Below are 20,046 nucleotides of genomic sequence, written 5' to 3' on the forward strand. Positions count from 1 at the left end.
CGTTCTGGCTTTCCCACCAGTATCATATATGCATTCACCTCCTCCCCCAATCCTGCTACATGCTCCGCCCATTTCATCCTCCTTGACTTGATCATTCTAATTTTACTTGGGAGACGAGTACAAGTTATGAAGTTCTCAATATGCAGCTCTCTCCAATACAAGAATAAATTAATCAATTTCCAATTTATATCTCTATATACTGTATATATTACTACAGGAACGAGCCAGTCAAAGGCAACAGGCAATATCTGTTATTGAACACAATCAACAAAACAGTAATTTAAATACATATAACTGAATAAAACAGTTTACTAATTAAATACCAGTTTAGTGAGATGCCTGGGGCTGGCTTTAATCTCAATGAATGGCATAAAAAGTGCGCGTACCTCGTGGGAAGACTTCATGTAACCTCGGTTGAAGACCACCGAAGAAGACAGCATTACTCCATATATATGCTGAGCAGACAACAGCTGAAAGATTACAATTCTGCTCAGAAAAGGGACTTCGTAAAGATGAACTTTATTAAAATCTGGCCTTATCCATAAAAAGTGTTAATTACTAGTATAAGACAGGTAATGTCACTATATGCTTACAATAAAACCGATCTCCAAATTACAGATATATGTACATCATTCCTTCTAATGTGTATTGCATTCATGCAAAAAAAAATTTTTAATTCCCTTAGTGGGGGGGTGGAGTCCAACTGGGTCCACTCGGCAAGGCGGCTACTGATTGGCCTATTGTAGCCTGCCCCGGGTGCTTATAATGATGCAGAATTTGGTGGAATGAAGATTGGCAAGGGAAACCGAAGTACTCGGAGAAAACCAGCCCCAGCGCCACTTTGTATACCACAAATCCTACTTGACGAGACCCGGGATCGAACCCGGGCCGCCGCGGTGGGAAGCCAGCGACTAACCACTTGAGCTATGGCGCGGTCTTCATGCAAAATTAGATGATACCTTGGTCCTTGCTTAATATTGGAGCCACACACTTTGTACAAATTCACTGTCAACAATAATGAAATTAATAAAAGTATTTAGTTTCAATTCACACTTCGTGATGGAGTGTTTACGTGGGTCAGTGCAAATATTTGTTATAACACACATATGGAATGAACTGTTTTATCGTTTCATAAATTATACTGTCGTTGTTCACACTTCTAACGACCCCAACTTCGTCTATTAATTTCGTACGAGTAAGTCGGGAGTTCTCAGCCAGCAGTTCACCCACGTTTTCTGCTACCCAGACTTCATATTTTGTACTTCTGCATCAAATTACGCCGATTATAGTGGCCGCACGGTCTAAGGCTTGAACTGTCCTCGACCGCTCAAGCACTAGGATCGTGGGTTCGAATCCCATCTGAGGCATTGTCGTTTGTGTGCGTTTATTCTGTGTTTGTGCTGTCCTGTGTGCAGGTATCGGCCTTGCGACAGGCTGATCCCCCTTCCAAGGACTCCTACCGACTGTGTAAAAGATCAAGAAATTGAAAAAGCGGCCAAGGTCCAACAAAGGCCTGCAGAGCCACATAGAGATAGATAGACAGATAGGTAGGTAGGTAGGTAGATAGCATCGAGCCAACAGAGGTGAAACATGTATTGCGTAATATGTGAAGCTATTTGCGAAATATCAGAACTTAAGCCGCATTTTAAAGAACGACGAGGTTTCAATGAACTATCGTCACGTATAACTCGACGGTCCGGAAGTCGATAAGAAAGGGCGAATGGGGCTCCAGGTTGAGAACTTCTGATGAAAACTGTGGCACGCGTGGCATGTTGCATATGTAGGATGTATGAGGAATGTATACAAAATTTAGTTCGAAAATCTGAAGGCAAGACATCACTCGGGACACCAAGAGGTATATGGGAGATAATATTAAAACTGGGACTAGTGGGGTGGGCTCCTGTAAACACAATAATGAACCACCGAGTTCGACGGAAGACACGGAATTTCTACATCATCTGAGCTACAAATGGATCCGCTAAAATAGCTTCGTTCCGTAAGTTAGTTCGAGCTGGGAACATGTCGAAGAGAAGGCAGGTCTAACAAGGGTGAAGCGCGCCTCTCCTGTACCAGCATTTAAATATACGCACAGCAGTTTGTTAGTGCAGGAGTTCAGGCTCCAAACAGGTACTTTAAATAATAAAAGAAATTTAGTGTCTAATGCAAGGCAGGTTAGGCCGTGCCGTAGATCAGGCGGTTAGTCGCCGGCTTCGAGCCCCGATCAGGTCATGTGGAAACTGGCGGGCAAAGTGGCACTGGGGAAAGTTTTCTCCTCGTACTGCGATTTCCCCTGCCAATTTTCATTCCACCGACTACTCCACATTCATCGTCACCTACCATCCAGGGCTGTTACAATAGGCCAATTAGTGGCCGAAGTACCAAGTGATGTCTGTCTCACCCAACCCCAAGAAACTCATAAAAAGAAAGCAGGGCAGCTCAACCATTACAACGTTTGGACGACAGGAACTGTGGCTCAGTTTCTGGCAGGGATAACGCATTTGTATTCTTCCCTTCCTGCAGCGTCCAGACCCGTCTCTGGAACCCACAAAACCTCTTCCTGGATAGGGATGGTTACTGGGGGCTACTTCCTCCATGTATACAGGCAGGGGCATGAAGCTGACCGCTTACCTCCACCTAGTGCCGAAATTAGGAATACGTGGAGCTTCGCTCCCGTCCGTCCTCGGTACACAGAGGCAAACTTTACACTTACAAGCGCCTACAAGAGATGAAGTGTCACATGCCTCATCAAGTGCAGGTCACTGAAAAGGGCAGCCATTTGCAAGCTCGGGGAAAATAAATGTTTACATCGTATCACATAGTTCAAGAGCATCATTTTGTTTCTCCATATTTCAAGTGGTGTTGACATGAGATGGTGTGAGGCATTAGAAGCGCACATGATATGCCGAGAGACGAGATGAAACAACCTGGAAGGCACGGGTCAGGAGGTCGTGTAAGTTATTTTTAGAACCAAGGAACGTCGGGAGAGGAAGGGTTGGAGTGAGGGAGAGCGGGAGAACGGCCTGGCCTGGATAGACTGAGGCGGGGGAAGCTTGTTGGAAACGTAGAGCAGGCCACGAGAGAAGCGACTGGATGGGAATGGCACGGCTGCAAATGTTGGAGGGGGGTTTCGGATGGAAGACGAACACTGAGCTAAAGCACAGAGCCTAAAGGTAGGGTACATGCAAATAGCAGGTGTCAACATTTCCTACAGTAAATATTCGTTATAACGAACTGGGGGGCGTTATTGCCCATGTCCGCTATAACCGAGTGAAGGGATTCTCACGGAAATACACGTAGGAAACATACCCAGTACACGCAATAAACACAGAAACACACAATATGATTGCACAAATGTTATCTTATCCGGTCTTTTTTATTATATTGTATACAATTTTCTAACTATAAAATGTTAGTGCAACATCTCTAAAAATTCACATTTCCTCACAGGCAGACTTTGTCCACTATGTACTCTGGAATCCAGGAATGGCCGAACCGGAATATACAGATTTTGAGTGTTCACAATATACGAAACTTCATTATTCCTTGCGAAAATCCAATAATAAAAACAAATTTGAAGTAAATAAATAGGCCTACATTCGTTAATTCTATCCTCGGGGTTACGCACAATGTGACGTGCACTTACGCACTTCTCTTTTCTTTTATACGAGATCTCGAATGTTCACTAAAAAGCAAAAAAAAAAATCCCTCTAACAGAATGTGGAGGGCCATATGGTTCTGAGACGTCGAGGCTCCCACATTGCCTAGACAATCGACTAACAGATGGCGGTATGTCGGCCTTACGCGCTAGCAGCCATTTCCCCTCGAACATTCATGATACTCATTTCTGTTACAGGCTGAGTCGACCCCAGGGTCATAATGCGACTCGAAGGTCTACGCAAATTGAAGAAAGTTCAATGACTTCATCGGGATTCAAACCAGGGACCTTCCGGCTTGTAGCATAGTGCCTGAGCCAACTCGTGGCGACAATGTATACTAACACAACTGCTCGCGGTAACCTGTACCCTCCATATTCAGGGTGGAAGCGCAAGGCATCATCAGTAATTCGAGCATCCAAAGAACCCTACCCCTCCCATCGATGACATTAAACACGGCAGAGGAGGACGAAGGATTAACGAACAGCCGTATGCAACGTACTTGCATTTGAGGGCACAAGAATCCATTCCTCAGGCATGAACTACAAGTAATTCTGACTGGGAACTTTCAGCTGACATGTGGCCAATTAAACGACACTGATTTCAGACCATTCCACTATTCATTGCAGTAACCAGAATTAATTTTTTTCATTGTAGTGATAGCATAGTCGGTATAGTGACCAGCTATGGGCTGGATGACCGAAAGGTCGGAGTTCGAGTCCCGGTAGGGTCAAGAATTTTCTCTTCTTCACGTTGTACAGACCGACTCTGGGGTCCACCTAACCTCTTATCCAATGGGTACCGGGGCTTTTTCGTCGGGGGTAAAGCGATAGGGGAGTGAAGCTGAGTATTCACCTGCAACTAGTGCCGAGGTCAAGAAAATATGGATCCTATATATCTGCTCCCCCATACGCCTTCATGGCGTAGTGCTTAATTAGTTAAGCATAGGGAGAACTTTACCTTTTCTTTAGAGTGTATCATGGGCCAATCACAGAGGCCACGCGGTCTAAGGCACGAAATGCCTTCTCTCCGCTCAAGCACTGAGATCATGGGTTCGAATCTGATTCCAAACATTGAATGTATGTGTTTCTTCTATTTGTGTTGTCATGCGTAGGTAACGGCCTTGCCACGGGCTGATACCCCATCCAAGGAGTACTACCAAACATTCATAATTTCGCTATTAATTCAAAAAAGGAAGATGCAGAAGTCTCCCCCCCGTAACACAATTCTGCTAATGTGAACACAATAACACAAACCGTCTGTCTGTCTGTCTGTCTATCTATCTATGGGTCTACAGTCCTCTTTTTCGTTGGTCCTTGGCTGCTCTTTCAGGTTCTTAACCATATACAAAATCGGCAGGACTGCTTGGAAGAGGGATCAGCCCGTATCAACCGTTACCTACACACAGAACAACACAAACACAGAATAAACGCAAAAAACATTCATTACTTCAGTGGGATTCGAACCCACGATCCCAGCTTTCGAGCGAACGAACACAGTTCATGCCTTAGACCGTGACTGTGACTTAGACTGTGATGGGCGATTTAATTTGCTTCATGAAAACTCGTTCAGACGATGTGAGAAAGTTCGGTGAAGGTTACCTATGTTCGACAGGGGTGGTCAACTGCTGCGGTCACGACTGTATAGACATGAGGCGTTACGTGGATGTCAAGTCACTTGTTTTAAAACGGTTGCCTTGAGGGGAGGGAAAATGGTAGTATGAAATCACGCTTGTACATGTAACACACAAAGTTAGATTAATAGGGCTGTCAATCACATGTAATTTTAAAAGGCTTCTTCGAAGAGCGGGTTATAAATACGTAGTGAAACAGTATGGAATCCAATGTCTGCACTGAACCCAACAGAAGTTATACAAACGTTAGGCTTCAGTGCCACTTCGACCATAATTTTCTATACATAGCAACTTCGGAAGACCGAAATCAGCATCAACTCCGAACATCAGCTGTCGTTTTCTCTGCAGTGATTATTTCAGAAGTATCCTCTTTTGATTGTTAACTGGCTGGAACCTCGTCTCCAAGTGTTAATAATGAAAATGAAAAGACGCGCTGCTTAAATTGGCAAAGATTAAAGAGCTCAGTAATTAGCAGTTCGTTTCAAATATCAGTGAAGCAGAAATATAAAACTAAAACGCGAAGTTGAAATCTAAGCGGCTATATTTCGAAACAGAATCTGAATATAAATATTACGATTTCAGATAAGAATAGAATTATTTTTATTCAATAAGCATCTTCACGTCTCGGAAGGTCCAGTAGGCAGGACACGTATCCATGCGTGTCTCAGGTTCTCCCTTCGGACCATACCACGAACATACACACATTACTACACATATAATAAAATAAAGGCACCGCCTCTGTGGTCTAGTGATCGGGGTTCCTGGCTACAGATTCAGAGGTCCCGGGTTCGATTACCGGCACTAATGCTAATGTTAAAGTTGTGAGTAAACATATTAGCAGCGCTCTAATATTTAAATGAATTAAAATTCCTGCGTGCCAATATGCATACTGTGAAATAATGTTAATGTTAAGGGTTGAGAAGAAGAATCATGAACTCAGTAATATCCTTATGTCAATTTAAAAAATTCAAGCCAGCAAAGTAAAGTAAGAAAGTAAAGCTATCCCTGTAACAGGCCATGGAGGCCCATAGGGTTGTGAGACGTTGAGATTTCCACATTTTCTAGACAATCGGCTCATAGATGGCGGCAAGACTGTCAGCCCTACGCGCCGGCCACCCTTTTCCCCCAAGAACATTCCAAGAATAATCCTGGCGAGTCGACCCCAGGGCCATAGTGCGGCTGGGAGGATTAGGTAAATTGAACAAAAAAAAAATCCAATGACATCATCGGGATTTGATCCCGCGACCTTCCGGCTTGTAGTATAGTGCCTCAACCAACTACGATACCGCGTGCCCCTCCAACCCAGTAATGCACTTTTTAAAGTTTTGTTTTATTAAAACATGCATTAATTAAAAGGCCATATTAATAGCTCCTGAATTGACATGCCGATACACAGATATTTAATTTTTAGGCTCACAGTTTTCCTATGAGCTGATTACAGTCGTGACGCGGTCTATGGCATGAACTGTATTCACTCACTCGAACTCTGGGATCACGAGTTCGAATCCCACTCAAGGCATGGATATTTGTATTGGGTGCAGGCAGAGGCCTTGCGACGGGCTTATCCCCCGTATAAGGAGTCCTACAGACAGTGTATAGGATCAAGGAAGTGAAAAAAGGGGCCAAGCCACAACAAAGTGCTGTACAGCGAAAAAAATAATAGTTTTCATATGAGCTTCACGAGACTAGAACTCATTTCATTCGAAGGTTCGTGACATAAAGTGGGAAGAATGGATATTCAAAGTTCCACAAAAAAGAAACCACAAAGATTACTTGGATCAAGGCCAAGAAACTGGGGAATGCAGGAAACTTTTTTAAGTTCATATAGAGTGAGCTGGTATAGAAACTACGTAGAACACAATTTGGTGAACATAAAGGAAAGAAACTTTGGACACAATCTGAAAAACGGAGACGTCACAATAACATTTGAAGGTGAGTTACAAAATGAATATTATTCCTAGACAAAATACCGCCTTCCCACGAGGAAAGAAGAAAGATTTAGGAACAAATGCTAAAATTATTACCACGCAAACGTATTTAAGTTACGAAACACCGGACATTACGTTGCTGCGGTCTGATATGCGCAATAGCAACAGGAATTTTTTTTAATATTCCTCGAGTCTGTTGCTCCACTCTTTCGAACTGTTAAGAGACAGTCCTATTTGCTGCTCCAGTAAACGTTCAAGCGTAACTCCTCACGCTACAATGCAGTTTTACTTCTTTTTATTTTCTTGGGGTGGGTTGAGACTGTCAAGGCAACGGTCTGATCCGACATGTCGAAACCTGTCCTCATATTTTTTTCACTGCAAGAGTACACACAACAAAATCCACTATCAAAATTTTAGCTGCTAATACGCACTGCAAGTATTTTTTAAAAATTGCTGAACATGGCCAATATTTGCAGTGAAAAAAATATCTGGGCAGGTTTCGACATGTCGGATCACACCATTCCCTTGTGAGTCCATTTGGTACGTCGGCCACTATTTGGCTTACTGTACCAGCCCCGGATTATATATAATAAGTTAGGAGCAATCAGTGGAATGCGAACTGGCAGGGGAAACCGAAGTACTCGAAGAAAACCTGCCCCACCTCCACTTTGTCAACAACAAATCCCACTTGACCAGACCCGGGATCGAACCGGGGCCGCCGCGGTGCAGAACCGGCGACTAACCGCCTGAGCTGTGGCACACCCCACACTACTACGTAACTAAACGCTGTCGATGGAAAAGCTTCTATTGGAGACGAATACCTATCTTCTGGGATGCAATGCAATGCCGTGCAGTCCGGCAGAAGTACAAACGGTGGGTGATTGCTTCGCTTACTCTCAGGCTCTGAAGATGGTGCTAGTATTCCTCCGAAACGTCGGTGAACTTCCAAAAAAGGAATTGACGTTAAGTCCTACATGAGAACTTTTCGTATTCACACCTCTCAAAACCTCAACCCCAACATTATTAAAAGCTAACCCTGTACTTAACTAATTATGTCCTACGCCATGAAGGTGTATGGGGAGTACATGTATCGTTCCATATTTTCTTCACCTCGGCACTAGTTGTAGATGAGTGATCAGCGTCACGCCCCGGCCGTTTTACTCCCTGGGAAAGAGCCCCCGGTACCCATTGGATAGGAGGATGGGTGGGCCTCAGAGACGGTCTGGACGACGTGGAGATGAGAAAATTCTTGACCCTACCGGGACTCGAACTCCAATCTTTAGGTCTTCCAGCCCGTAGCCGGTCGCTATACCCACTACACTATCCCAGCTCCAGGAAGATTTACCAAAATCATTCAACTGATTCCAAATTACTGTCGTTGTTTACGTGGCCTATAAATTTTCAAACCGGAAATAACAAAATACGTAAAACTGTTTACGGAATATGAAAATGTAACTCAGAAAGTTTCTTTGGCAGCACTGATTCTTACTGTAACAAAACGTCTTGAGTTACACTTTCATATTCCGTAAGCAGATTTATATTATTTCCGGTTTGAAAATTATAGGCCACGTAAACCCTGACAATAATTTTGAATAATCCTGGACTCTCATTCTACACTAAACCCGTATATGTGTATAAAAATCAAATTCAGCCCATTCCATAACAGAACCCATTTCCAAATCTCTTTCAGAACAATGACCCTTCAACTACATACCGCCTGACGAGTCAGGCTTGTCGCAAGCGATAACGACGATTGCAAAACAATAGCGTGGATTGGCTCAATGGCTGAACTAGAAAAAAAAACAGTATCACGGAACAAAACTGGGCCGCGCCATAGCTCAAGCGGTTAGTCGCTGGCTTCCCACCGCGGCGACCCGGGTTCGATCCCGGGTCCGGTCAAGTGGGATATGTGGTGGACAAAGTGGCGCCGGGGCAGGTTTTCTCCGAGTACTTCGGTTTCCCTTGACAATCTTCATTCCACCAATTGCTCCACAATCACCCCCACATATCATCTGGGGCTGGTACAACATACCAGAAGTGGCCGCAGTACAAGGGCCTTAGTCCCACCCAACTAGCAATAAAAAAAAAGGACAAAGCTAACTCGATGCAAATTCGTTCATAACAAATACTTCGTGGGCTTAAACAATATCCGTGGCCTCTGCACCCTGACACCGATGTCGCTAAAAACAAATTCAAATAATAAAATATAAACGTAATTGTCACATGTATGAGTATGATTATAGACGGGGCTTTGGATTGATGATCGGATTGGTGAGGCTCCTTGATACAGCGCGAGACTACACTTTACAATTCACTCTTACATACACACACTAAACACATAGTCCATAGTCACGTCTTCAATAGCCATTGCTAGGTAGCGGCGTCCAACGGCGGGTGTTCTCGCCTTCCTCAGCTACCACATACAGCAAAAGCTTACAACGACTGATCCTCAGCACTTCTCTAACTCACTCAGTTTCTTTTTGTTGCTAGTGGGGTGGGAGTAAGTCCCTTGTACTGCGACCACTTCTGGCCTATTGTACCAGCCCCAGATGATAGGTGAGGGTGATTGTGGAGCAATTGGTGGAATGAAGATAGGCAGAAGAAACCGAAGTACTCGGAGAAAACCTGCCCCAGCGCCACTTTGTACACCACAAATCCCACTTGACAAGAACCGGAATCGAACCCGGGCCGCCGTGGTGGGAAGCCAGCGACTAACCGCTTGAGCTATGGCGCGGCCAAAATCACTCAGTTACTAGCCAATTAACTCAACTCGACTCTCACTAACTGTCCCGCTTATAACATCTCAGTACTGACAGCACAGAAAACACCGTTCCTCTGTTGCTGTTTACGGGCCGCTGCCTAGTTGGTTGTTTAGCATTCGTTGTCTTGCGAGCATGCCACATTATACTAAAGCATCTCGTTTCACTGGTTAACGATTTAATTTGCAGGAGCAATCCTGAAGGTGCAACTTCTTGTTGTGCCGGTAGACTGTTGGTGTGTACTTTATCACGTTTTTATAAATGATACGTCTCTATCTTTCGACCTCTTCAGAACACCATCAGGTAGCTATTCTTTACGTAACTGCTGCACTGTATTGCTTTCTCTACCTCACTGTTCTAAATCTTGAATTAAATTAGTTCCAATTCTTGCTGAATGTTGTTAAAACGTATTCTTTTTTCTTTGTTCCTGGCAATCCGTACACGGAGTACCAACTGAACAAAGGAAACAGTGTCTTAACCAAATTATGTAATAATTAAAACTAATTTTAATCAAGATTTAGAACAGTGAACTACAGAAAGCAACACAGAGCAGTAATTACGTATAAAGTATCGTAACAGATAATGATTTTATAAGGTGGGGAACAAGTCGAGAAGTATTATTTATGAAAATGTGGCAAAGTAGCACACCAACAGCCTACGGGCAAGAAGAACGCAGCCCCTGTTAATTAAAACCGTAAAATATGAAGATTGCTTAACTGTGAATAAAAAATGTCTACTGAAGTTACGCTTGGTAAAATGTACATAATTTTTGTTCAGTTTCAAATTGTTCTGGCAACGACATATGAAACGTATGCGGACAAGTTCGCTGAAATGAGCAACAGAAGAATAATCGCCCCAAAATAACTTATACACATATGATAATAAGCTACCTTCTTGTTCCACAGCATCCATCCACCCAACCTGGGCTCTACAGACCTTTATTGGGCCTTGGACACTATTTTCGGTTTCTTAATACTTTACACAGTCGGTAAGGCTCCTCGGACGGGGGATCAGCCCGTGGCAAGGCCGCTACCTACACACAGATACCCATGTCCCGAGTTGGATTCGAATCCACTATCCCCTTCATGCTTTCACACTTTAGACAGCGCCGCCACTGTGACCCGCCACAGCAATTACTGAGGTACTGCATATCAGAAGTTCCACGCATTGACTTTTACAGTTTCCCCGTCACTGTGTGTTCAACGCCCAATTACGTGCTACGCGACGGAAAAGACGCTGGTGATGACATACGCCCACGTCCACGAAATCTGAGCGCACCACTAATGAGATATGTCAAAGTCGGTGACGCAAACCCTTATAGACACATTGAAGGGGTTAAAAGCTATATCAAGTAAATAAACACTAAAATCCAACTAAAGTACATACAATAGATTAAAGTTCACAAAATTCAAACCATTAACGCATAACTTCCCATGGAATTACGCCTTTGAAATCAGAACGCAAAGGCCAATAACTATAAGCACCCTCATCGATATTAAAATTACGGTCTGCTGTGATGTGACGATTTAATTTTTTGTTGGCATTGTTCTTGGTTCAGTTGTTCATTTATTCCTCGTTTGTTCCTACTGTTTTGTATGTGTGTACACAGATACGTACTGTGGCGTATTTTCTCAAAGCAAGAACTGTCGAGGCAGAGAAACAGCCGTTGCTAGGAAATGGCCGGCACACACGCAACAGAGGAACGCGTCACATACGCAGTGACGTCCCGAAACAATAGAAGAGCGGTGTTACGTAACGGTGCGGTAAACACATTCCTGCAGCACTGAGTCAATACCCAACAATTGAGAAAGCAGTGTTTTCTGTGGATCGGCCCCCAGGCTATATAACGAGTATCTCACGCTGCTAGAACTTGACAGCGGTCAAGCTCATGACCTTTCAAGTGATTAAGCTGCCGTTGTAGCAGACAGGCATGGTGGGCTTTGCAAAGCAGACATGTACATAGTGCAAAAGGAAGGTTTTCAACAACATGCTATATGTGCAGTATACGTACACTTGACAAAAGACCAAACATATTCATAAGAGGCAAACCCATCTACTCGTCAGAGAGGGTGTTACATAAGGCCTATGACCGCAAGGGTTCAGTTGAAAAATAAAATATTCTCTGGCAAAAAGAAAAAAAAGTAAATGTATTCCTATAACACGCAGTGGAGACCCATAGGGTTGTGAGATGTTGAGGTTCCCACATCTTCTTGACAATCGGCTCATAGTTGGCGGTAAGGCTGTCAGCCCTACAAGCCGGCCGCCCTTTACCTCCAAGAATATTCTTGGTACTCATTTCTGTTAGGAGGCTGAGTCGACCCCAGGGCCATAGTGCGGCTGGTAGGATTACGTCAACTGAAAAGAATTCAATGACCACATCGGGAATTGAACCCGCGACCTTCCGGTTTGTAGCGTAGTGCCTCAACCAACTACGCTACTGCGTGCCCCCAAAATAATCTCTGAAAATCACTCTAAAGGGTCTTGACGCCAAGAAGAGCTGATTGGCGGTAAATGGCCAGTCGTAAAGTAACTTCGACTTTGACCTTGACTAGAATTGGAACAGAGTCGAGTTCCAGGGTTGGCGGTTGCAGCAGAGAATTGAGTCCGAGAGATCCGCTCCGGGAATATAAGTGAGAAGCCTTAGGGCTTCCTAGTGAACTGTGAAGTGTGTAGCTCAGCAATAGCGCTGTATTGCCTGCAGTCCCGAGTTGTGAATGTATAAGGTGCAATAAATCCAAGAGTCCAGTCCAAAACCCATCCTATAAGTCACGCACAAACCCCTACACGCGACAATATGTTTAAGGAAACTGCTACTTCCATCTTCAGGAAAGGATGTTGGCACCCATCTGTCACTGCATCCCAGAATTTGCACTTTCCCGTGAACCTCAGATCTCACTGGCACAGAATTTTAACTCAGGCCCATGCAGGTTATACAAATGCACTGTATAAAAATATATTTCTGCAAGATCTCCAACATCCATTTCTGTCTTTGACGTGATACTCTTCCTTGAGGGCAGCTTACAAGATGTCTGCAATAGTAATCTAACCTACGCTTCGTTCGTATCCCTTTATTTAACATTGTTTTACATACCTGCAATGGGGGGGGAGGAGTGGGGAAAAACATGTGCCATGTAATGGTAAATGTTGCTACCACGTAAACCAATTAACCAAATAGATTAACCTAATCCACTGGGTGTAAAATTGTGTTTATGTTTACAACATAAGCAGGCACGGGACTGACATTATCGGACCTACATATATATAACTGAAAACTAAGAATGGACCAAGTCTCAGTTATCAGGTTATTCCACTTCTCCGTTCAACTGGTTATCATTCTCTCTGCGCCTGCCCAGTGCCCTCTTAAAATAAGTTGTCTCCGTGTTCAGTCACGTCATGAAATTATATGGCAGACCGAAGGTAAACCTCCACGCATTCTTAGGCCCCTAATCTAGTCACTAAGAGAAGGTCAGGCTGGTGTAGTGGTAACGTTCGAGACATTCTAGGGGAACTGGGTTCGAATACTTGAAATACAAATTGAGGGTCAGGTATATAAGGGGAACCAAAGCAGGAATAACAATTAAAGATACAGCCTACATACAGTCTACACACTATTTATAAATTAATAGTAATTGTATTGCTCAGACAGTAGTATTTCGGGGTGTAACATCATGCAATCTTAGTGGTTACCAACGTTTTGGAGGAATATCATACTTCTATTTTCATAGTTATTTTAAGACTCCGTCAAACAAACAAAACAAACTCCATGGCCTGTAGTCTGCAAGCGAACTATATCGACCGAGCGACCGCGGCTTGTCGGCGAAGTTAGTGCCAACTTTAGCGGATAGAGGGTGTCACGTGGTCAGCGCAACGAATTCCCACGGCCGATAATTTAGGGTTTCTAGACAAGAGCCGCTATTTCCTTGAAATAGCTCCTCAGTTATCATCACTAGGCTGAGTGGACCCCGTTCCAGCCAGAAAATCTCAGAAAATCTGGTAGCGCCGGAAATCGAACCCGGACTTCTGGATCTGTAGGCAGGAACTCTAACCACTTGACCACAGAAGCGGTCTAGGATGATACAATGACTTATGAGGGGAAGAGCTCGTTGTCTGCCGGAGACACTAACCCGAATTTGTCTGGAGGGACTTAAAGAGTCACTAAAAACCCCCTTTGATCGGGACTGTCATTGTCTCAGCCGAGATTCAAACCGATCACCAACCGAATATAGGGTCTAGAGCATTAGCGGCTGACCAACCACCCAGTCTACATCTTTTTTTTTATTATTGATAGTGGGGTGGGACTAAGTCCCTTGTACTGCGGCCACTTCTGGCCTATTGTACCAGCCCCAGATGATATGTGAGGGTGATTGTGGAGCAATTGGTGGAACGAAGATTGGCAGGGGAAACGAAACACTAGGAGAAAACCTGCCCCAGCGCCACTTTGTCCACCACAAATCCCACTTGACCAGACCCGGGATCGAACCCGGGTCGCCGCGATGGGAAGGCAGCGACTAACCGCTTGAGCTATGGCGCGGCCCTACACTTCCTTGAAATGCAATGATTAGATAGTTAACCATCAAGTGATTTACGGACCGAGTGAACAACACACATTTACAAAAATATACACTACAGCGTGACGATTTGTTTTTTGCTTTTCCTACTTCTGGTAAATATAATCATTTATACAGCAAATACAGAACTGGAATGGATACCCAATTCCGAATTTTACAGAATGCGCTAGAACTGAACAGAACTGTGAAATCAGACATAGCGAAGTCTCTTCATTACCCAGCGAATACCTACCTACTGACTTGCGGACATAAACCGTGCACAATACAGGCCTACCGGCTGACAGCCAATTCAGTTTTTATTACTATCCTGAGGCACAGAAAATAACTGATATAGAACTGTCACACAATGTACAGCAGACAATGAAAGATGATTACACATCGCCACAAATAAAAACAAATACAAATAATTTAACGAAACGCTTCTACTCTCTAATGGAAAGGAAAACGTATACAAATATTTAAATAGCGTCATGCATCCTGGTAAGGCAACAAGAATTTAATGGGTTCCGGAGTAGATGAAGCGATATACTGGATATTCACCAGGCGGAACTACAATTAGTTTTAATACAATCTTACTCTAACACTTCGTAACTACGAAAAACGAAGACACCACATAAACTGAAGGCTTCACTTCTGACTTCTTGATCTGTAGTCTCCTGGTCTCTGCTTAACTCTGCTTGGCTGAATGAGTCTGAGATTGAGTCTTATGTTACGACCGACGGTCAGTCGGCCAGTCTGTCTTGGAATAAAGCACTCATCTGGGGCTTACGACCAGATTTTTATTACTGTCACACAGATGCGGTTTGTTGATGGGTCGTTCTAACTGACGAGAGGATGGGTCTGTCGTTTGCAATTTCTGCTGGTCCTCGCCAGCGAAGTCATTCCCTGGTTCGAGTCCCTTGGGAGTTGAGACCACATTTTATTGTCTTGGATTCGAGACTTCCCTTTTCGTCGCCTGCAACTCGCTGGGCTATTGTGGAGGTATATGACCCCGCCTCCACACGAGGTTGCTTGGCTGACTCATTGTTAGTCTGTTATCTTCGCTGGTCGGACGGTGTAGAAATCACCTAGTTCAACAGTAGTTATTGCGTTCCTAGTCGTTACCGTGTTCTGACAGGTTCGTTGCCTTGTGAACAACCTTTACCTATCCGTTGCAACGGAAACGTTTCTGTATGCGTTACCTAGCAATCGGCGTCTCTCTATGCAATGCATCGATTCCTCCGACGTATTCGTTGCTGTGGAAACGTGATTACCGAGCTGCTGTCTAGCAATGGGCGCCTCCACTATTCCGGCTTTCAGGCGTCGTGTCACAATACGATTCAAATGGTTTTAATCTAATGAACCCAGTATGTGTAACAAAAGAATTACGTAATAAATCGATGGCGCCTTCCGTTTAAAGTCTGGAGGCGGGGGAGGCAAGGAATATAGGAGCAGAACTCGGCAGAACTATGCCCGACTCGCTTCCTGTTACGAACTGACAACTTTACCACGCACTGTCGCCATGTTTTTACATTTCCCAGTGGAAGCCCCAACCTACATCGACAGTCTGTCGGAGCGTGTCATGCGCAGACGTGTTTGTGCGCATCTCTCTTGTTATGAACCATACTGCTGAAAGACTTTGTTACGGGAAACGGGGTAGAGGGTTCCCGTTTTATTCACCTGACTTGACCTCGTCTGACATCTGGCAGTTTCCGACGATAAAAATGACTCATTGCAAGAAACGAAATATCAATCAATCACGAATTGCACTTGGCACAGCAATTTATCAGTGAGTAAGTCATACCACCATGGAAGAGATTCTAAGACGTTACCGGTGTGCGTATACATGCGACACACATGTACAGTTCAAACAGGAAAACAGTGAACTACTACTTTCTTGCGCTCTCATTTCTGTATTTGTTTTACACCTACTTTTGGAATAAGTTTTTAATACTGTATTACAGACTCACCTCCAAAGAGTGCCGAACTAAAAAAATGTGCTGATATATTGGGTTTTCGGACTTTATCCATCGTCCTGGTTTTTAAGATAACTAATAAAAACACGACGTTTCGGAAACTGGATCTGTTTCCGTCCTCAGGTGAAGGAAAACACGGAAACAGATCCAGTTTCCGAAACGTCGTGTTTTTATTAGTTATCTTAAAAACCAGGACGATGGATAAAGTCCGAAAACCCAGTATATCAGTGTGTTATACACCATCGTCAAAATCCTATAGTAACTACTTAAAAAAATGTGGATCTATACATCCACTCCCTTATAAGCCTTCATGGCGCAGTACTTACTTAGTTAAGTACAGGGACAACTTTACCTTTACCTTTTACGTTGTATTAAAGTGATTGCTTCCTGACTTATTTTAAAGAGCGTTATCAACTAACTAGGTTATATAATTTCGAATATTAGGACGATTTGTGAATAAGCATAGCTCAAAAATGACAGAGGAAAGCATCAAAAAGAACTTCAGCCTGAATAGCCGCTTTATGGACAGAAATAAAAAGCAGGTATCTCCCAAATATGAAACTAGGCATCGAATATGACCAACTACTGCGTATTATATATAAAACATAAAAATATATAATATAATTTGTGAACTCTGCATATTCTCGTATGAAAATGTTGCGTGCTTTCACGTCTCCCTTTCCGTGCTACATGCTCAGCTCATTGTAACGTTCTAGATTTCGCAACAGAAGATCTGCACGACTAACGACGGTACTGGTTATGCAATATTTTAAAATGTCTATTTATTTCATCACTCCTAGGTCAAAATATTTATACGAAGTCTTTTTAATTTCGTCAGAGGAACTATCGATTGACTCCTACTTAGGGAACTGTAAGATTTCATTCACTCATTCAATCATCAATCTTTGTTGGGCCTTGGACTCTTCTTCAGTTTCCTAATCTTTTTTACGCAGACTGTAGGACTCCTTGGGAGAGCGATCAGCCCGTCGCAAGGCCTACACACAGGACAACACAAATACAGATATAATCGCACACACAAACATCCATGCCTTGAGTGGGATTCGAACTCACGATCCCAGCGTTCGAGCGAGCGAACACAGTTCATGCCTCAGACCGCGCGGCCACTATGATCAGCTGACTGCAGCATAAGATGCTCATTCTGAAGCAACGTCAAAATGTGATGGATGCTGAAATGTCATTCCCAGTTCTCTTAGTACTCGTAAAGCGCATTTTCTGCCTCCACACACTGGAGACAATTGCTTTCCCTAGATGTTTCACTGCAATACACGTAACCATGTTTCATCTTCGTCAAACAGCTGCCATATGACGCAAGAAACGCAACAGACGAACGAACACAGAAGTAAATAAATCGCCGAATTAAGGTCAAGTACGATGATGCCTCTTTTCGCGATTCGATTTCACTGACCAGACAGCCAACAAGTGCATGGTATGATGAAGCGTCGTAAACATGGGCACTGTTCCTCCCCTTCTGCTAACGTAACCTCAATCTGTTCTAAAGCTGCAATTCAAGGAACTACAAATTCCCCTCTCAACCGGTTCTTCTGAGCTTTCCAATTCCTTTTGTAAGACCGTGCGGTGGAGCTGATCGCACCCCTGGTGTTACCAATTATCGCTAACTCGATCTTAAAGACTGCTTACAAGAAGTACTTTGTGACTAAAGCATGAATCACGGCACAAAAAAAATGGCGCAGAACATACCGGATGCTAATTTAATAAACGATCAAAAGCAGTAAAAAAACTGATCAGAAATACATGCAAGGGCGTACAGGTTGCTTCAAAACTTCCTCCTTGCCTCCCTGCAAGGTTTCAGTGGTAGAGATTCTGTAATTATTTAACATCCCACCCAGCCTCCTATCCAATGGGTACCAGTGGCTCTTCCCCAGGGGTAAAGCGGCCGAGGCGTCAAGCCAAGGACTCACATCAATCTATTAGCGACGTCAACAATGGTGGACCTATACCTGCACTCCCCCATACGTCTTCATGGTACAGTGTTTAATTAACTGAGCACAGGGGCAACTTTACCTCTACCTAAAATTCTAAATTACTTTTTTTTTTGTAAAACAGGTTATATCTTAGTGCACTGTCCCGGAAAACATTACTCATAATACATACTGATTGGGGTTAGCTGACGAAATGCTATGTACTGTTTATGAATATATGCATTAACAAAATAACTAACGACTGAAGTTTGGCTTGAAGTCAGCTACACGAAATTCAAAGATTGCGCAGTATTAAACAAATATTACCTAACAGTACATGAGACATGCTAGATAATTAAAATATTGACAACAGTAACTTGTTTTAATTTTTTTTTAAATTCGCTTAGTGGGCGGTGGAGTCCAACTGGGTCCACTCGGCACGGCGGCCTCTTGAGTGGGCTATTGTAGCCTGCCCCGGGTGATTATGATGATGGAGAATTTGGTGGAATGAAGATTGGCAGGAGAAACCGAAGTACTCGGAGAAAACCTGCCCCAGCGCCACTCTGTCCGCCATAAATCCCACTAGACGAGACCCGGGATAGAACCCAGGCCGCCTTGGTGGGAAGCCAGCGACTAAGCGCTTGAGCTATGGCGCGGCCACAAAAGAAACTTGCGCTGGAGGTACCTCTTTCTGCGCACTGAGGCCCTGAAAAGAATCCGTTTCCTTTCAGACTGAATGATGGATCACGAACAGGGCGACTATGGAAAGAGAGGCTTTAATTTACTGCGCTTCCATTCCATCCACCGCCTGACGCCACAGCCCAATCCGGTCCGTGGCTGCAACTAAAGCCTTTCGCAGAGTTAAGACACATAGTTACTATGGTGGTTGCGGCCTCCGTAGTCTAGCGGTAACGTTCCCACCTCACGACTCAAGGTACGCGGGTTCAAAACCGGCGGACGTCGTGGAATTTTTAAGGGCGGAAAAATTCAGGGAACAAGTCCTCCGGGAGGGACTTTAAGCCGTGGGTCCCGTGTCGTAGATTTACGGGACGTAAAAGAACCTCATGTGTCTAGGAGACCTCTGAGCTAAATTTGGCAAAAAGTTTCCCGCCCAAAGTAGCTTCCAATGCCTCCGGTAGATAGGGAAGTATTAGGTACCACTGCCAGAGGAGGGGGGACCTCTCTGACTGAAAGGGACTAACTATTAGATACCACTGCCAATAGAAGGTTGGAACCTCTCTGGCAGAAAGGGGCTAATAGCGAGCACCAGTACCGGTAGGGTAGGGAGACAGTATAAATTAAAAGGGGAATGCACAATGGACCAATAACTGGTCTAAGTGCATGGGGAAACCCACCCCCTCTATACTCAATACTCAATACTATGGTGGTTTCTTTTTTTCCCTGGCACAACTAAGTCGGGGGGGAGGGGGGGTCCTCCCGCAAGTCAGGTCTACACTCACAATATTATGCTTCTGGACATTATCAATCGTCCTGTATTTGCCTAGAAACACCGTCCTGTGTATACTTCAAAACAAAACGTTTCGAAGACTGGATTCTGTCAGGTAAAACCTACTCAGTTGGGCACAATCGATAGAGCTAGTCCTTACCGT

The 20,046-nt window shown here is 44.0% G+C and overlaps 1 protein-coding gene across 26 annotated transcripts in view; it reads right to left on the minus strand.

Annotated features, from left to right (window-relative positions):
- The window catches only part of LOC111863713 (RNA binding protein fox-1 homolog 1), a 597,437-nt gene that overhangs the window by 298,283 nt on the left and 279,108 nt on the right, over positions 1 to 20,046 (minus strand). For 25 of the 26 annotated variants that reach the window (XR_004512940.1, XR_002842655.2, XR_002842654.2 and 22 more), the window contains exon 3: positions 387 to 470. The exons of the other annotated variant lie outside the window; for it this stretch is intronic. Coding sequence is in view for 16 of the 25 variants with exons in the window: in XM_033751173.1 (XP_033607064.1) it covers positions 387 to 440 (54 nt within the window). In the remaining 9 variants the exon portion in view is untranslated. The remainder of the gene's footprint in view (positions 1 to 386; positions 471 to 20,046) is intronic. 26 annotated transcript variants of the gene reach the window in all.

This window comes from Cryptotermes secundus, unplaced genomic scaffold, assembly GCF_002891405.2.
Source record: "Cryptotermes secundus unplaced genomic scaffold, Csec_1.0 scaffold429, whole genome shotgun sequence".
NCBI lineage: Eukaryota > Metazoa > Arthropoda > Insecta > Blattodea > Kalotermitidae > Cryptotermes > Cryptotermes secundus.